General features: G+C 38.9%; 1 protein-coding gene across 1 annotated transcript in view; it reads left to right on the top strand.

The window, feature by feature from the left end:
* IQUB (IQ motif and ubiquitin domain containing) overlaps positions 1-3,838 on the top strand; it is a 54,305-nt gene that overhangs the window by 4,063 nt on the left and 46,404 nt on the right. Inside the window, exons 3-6 of the mRNA XM_019543449.1 lie at positions 1,298-1,432; positions 2,022-2,189; positions 2,341-2,516; positions 2,821-2,976. Of these exons, the coding sequence (XP_019398994.1) occupies positions 1,298-1,432; positions 2,022-2,189; positions 2,341-2,516; positions 2,821-2,976 (635 nt within the window). The remainder of the gene's footprint in view (positions 1-1,297; positions 1,433-2,021; positions 2,190-2,340; positions 2,517-2,820; positions 2,977-3,838) is intronic.

Here is a 3,838-nt window from a genome sequence, read left to right as displayed (position 1 = left end):
ATATATATGTTTCCATAATTTTCTTATATTTATAAATTTCAGGTAGGCATGTGGGATAGTTTACATTACTTTGGATTAATGTACTTGAGGTCCTGTGGAAGTTGGACTATCTAAACTGTTCTAAAATTTTGTACCTGTTAGAGGTTTGGTATACTTTAAGCTTATGATCTTGTTAATAAATATTTTTACTTTTGCATATATGCGTGTGTATGAGAGAGCATCTGTATCAGCACTCACTCTATCATGCACAGACATTCACTCATCCTAGAAATAGTTATCAGAAATGGGGGAATATCACCATATTTATGCCTGGGAGCCCCATGGAAGTAGAAGCAAAGAATCCGCCCTGTCCAATGATGCAGTGCCTCTAGAAGCCCACACCTGCCACCAGCTTTCAGAGGGGCAGCCGTGGACCAGTAATATGTTTTTTGGATTGGCCCTTCGGGCTGGATTGAATGGCCTGGTGGGCTGGGATAGAATGGCCTGCCAGCCCCTGCCCTTGTTTCTGCTGCCTGTCCCCACACCTGAGGGTGATGAGGAGCAGCACAATTTGTGGGGCTGAGGGAGCCCATGCCTGAAAGACTCAGAGGGATCCAGGAATTCCACATAGTATCCACATTGGTGTGGTTCAGGAGTTGCCCACTGTGCAGTTGGGGATATGGCTGCCATATTGAAATGAGCTGTGTGATCTGGCAAGCCTGCATGGCAGGGGCCCTTGTGGTTCAACATGGTGGGGGGGGAAGGGGGAGGGTGGTTATGCAGCATGGGGGCCAGTGCAGTGCGGTGGGGAGGTGCTTCATGGTGCATTGGGCACCTCTGCCAGGTGGGTGTGCGTATGTGGTGCAACATGCAGCCTGGGGATATGTGGCCCATGCAGTGTGGCTGAGGGTCCTGCACCTACTGGCCACTCAGAAATTGGAGAGCGCTGCACTGAGTGAAAGTAGAACTAACTGTGAGGAATGATCTCTTGCATAAGAACCACAAACTAGCTCAGCAGTTCTGTTATAGTATTGGTATAAAAGTTTCTACCATAGTTTAGGAATGGGTGTATTTTAAGTCATGTAATTTCTGCATTTGGTAACCGTGGAAATAATTTAAATGTGTACAATTTATATAACAAATTATATTGTCATGTATACATACAAATGTTGCAGTCATTAACTGTATTGGGGAAAGAAAGGGGAGCCAAAATGTATGTACTGGAAACAGAATTAATGGCTGAATCCAAATAATAGCATTTATAACACTTTCCCTTCATATATCACAAATGGGTTTGTCTCATATTTGTTTTCCTCAGTTAAAATCATGTTAGTTCCTGATATCCAGATGATCACAATGGCTTTTAACATATACCAGACTGCAGGGAACCTCAAGCAGTACTTTGCAACACCGCTAAAAATACCAGAGAGTGTTTTACGGTTCCTATTTCAAGGTATGTATTAACATAAACTCTTCAGCTCTATAAAAAAGTCAGAATAGGTAGACCTTGATTTTGCAATTGTATCCTGACAGGTCAACTTGAGTTAGGTTCCACAGTGGTACAAGAATCTCTTTGTGAATCCTTCTGCAAGATCAGGTTGTTACTCTGTTACTGTTAATAGAAATGTACACTGGGGATATTGTAAAATGAACCAAATTTTTTTTTCCTGGGCCCCTCACAGATGGTTGGAGAGTTTTTTAATTTTCCATTTTAAAAATGAAATGTGTCAGTTCATTTGTTCCCTTACACCTTGAGGAAGGCAGAGATTTGACCATAATAAAATGAATATATTTAATTGCTATGGCTTTTCTTGCTGTGACTGATTTCCCCCCCCCCCCTTTTATTGGTACTACCTGGGTTATCTCTTGGATCATCATCAACATAACCTTACCCTAAATTCAGAGTAGACTGTTTTACTTAAAGGGCCATGATTGTTCTTTGGCACCGTATCTAGTAATACTACATGGAAAGAAATTATTAACTCTATCATATTTTTTTTAAAAGAGAGGAATACATTTCATTGTTACATTTTTACTTTTAGGAAGGATGATTGAAGATAGTGAGACTCTATTGAGTATTGGAGTTAGGCCTCATGAAACTGTCCAGATTGAGATGTTATCTCTTGATCCAGAAAATTATCCAATCAGACCAATTAAATTGCAGCAGGAATACAACATGCCCGATGTCATAACTGTCAGAGTGGAAGCAGGTAAAGTGTTCTTGAAATATGCATTGATAGTCTTGTGCTATAAGTAGGTACAAATTTGATTGAATATGCATTGATAGTCTTATGGTACTATAATTAGATGCAAATGATATTCAATAAATTGTTTTATTTGCTAATTGTTTTCATTGAATAGATGCCAATACATTCCAGGATGTAGCAGTAGAGATTGAAAGACCTACCTACCGTAAACCATTTCTGGGGGGATTTAAGCATAGAGAAACAGGTGTAGAATTTCATAATGCAGGATCGCAAACCATACCCAAAAAACGACCTGGCAAAGGAATTGAAATATTCTGTCGAGAGACTCAGGTAATCTTTTTACAGTCTTCCATTTAGAATATTTTCTACTAAATAAAATAGGAGGTTGACATGATTATCAGAATAACAGGCATTTTCTGATTTTCCCCCTCCCCTTCCCCTTCCCTTGATTAAAAAATCAGAAGCAAACTATTTATTGGGGTGAGGATGGGAGGAGGGAGAGCCAGAGAATAAATACCACCTAAGGATTAGGCTTAAACTCTTACATGCTTCTGTTGTAACTGATCTTGTTCTTTATCGTCAGTATAGTTTATGTTGACTTACTGTGATGACACAAGCATACTTTTTGTTTCAGACTATTGTTGAGAAGAACAAGCAGCAACAGACTAGAAATACAACCTCCACCCAAATGACTAAAATTGGTGTCTATGTGTCAAATATGACGGATAAACTAATAAAACCAGGAAAATATCTTACAGCAGACGAATATCATAAACACAGGCTTGATGCAGTAAGTTCTCATCCTTTTGAAACTTTGTCTGTAAGACAGCACAATAAAAAGATTAGTTGAACACATAATGGGATAAAGTTCACAGAATGCATTTAAAGAAGAAGTATGAAAAACTTCTCAATCTTCACTTTTGTGAAAAAAAAGGAGCACATATCCACTCAGGTTACTAAGGCTGCATTTTTAACATTTGAGAGAGCTTTACTTCCCTCTGTTTAAAAAATCTCAATGCTTTCATAGTTTCTGTCCCAGGATATGAAATAGCTGCATTTAGAAGTTTGTTTAAGCCTCTTTTTTAAGCCTTTCTAACTTTCTCACAAAGTTAGAAGTATGTAAATATCATGCATAAAGGTTAAAACTGCACAGGGTGACATAAGGAGGTAGCCTGCTGTCAGCAATAGCACTAGATTGGGACTCAGGAGACTTTGCTTCAATTCCCAGCTGTGTCACAGGCCTGCTGGGTAACCCTTTCCAAGTCACTTTAGTCATTCTGCCTCAGTTTCTCCACTTGTAGAATGGGAATAATGATACTGACATGGAAAAGTGTTTTCAGATGTATTGTTAAAAAGTGGTATGGAAGAGGCAACTGCTATTTGGTTAATGTTGAGTGACAGAAGTACTTTACAGAATGTGGTCCCCAGTATATGACTGCTCCTTCCTGTGTTCCAGCGTGTGCAGTTGATGCTGCGTTCACAATTTCAGCTGCATTTTCTATATTTTTCCCCTGGAAATTCACATACATTTTTCTGAAGTTTCATTTAGGACTAATATTAATCTTGGCACAAGCATATGTAGTTCCATTGGTTCAAACGTGATACGTCTATTTACATTAGCAGTGAGATAAATATATTATATAACAGTTTAG

This window comes from Crocodylus porosus, unplaced genomic scaffold (genome assembly GCF_001723895.1).
Source record: "Crocodylus porosus isolate Cpor-Errol unplaced genomic scaffold, CroPor_comp1, whole genome shotgun sequence".
NCBI classification, from domain to species: domain Eukaryota; kingdom Metazoa; phylum Chordata; order Crocodylia; family Crocodylidae; genus Crocodylus; species Crocodylus porosus.
This window is presented reverse-complemented; position numbering and strand designations above follow the sequence as displayed.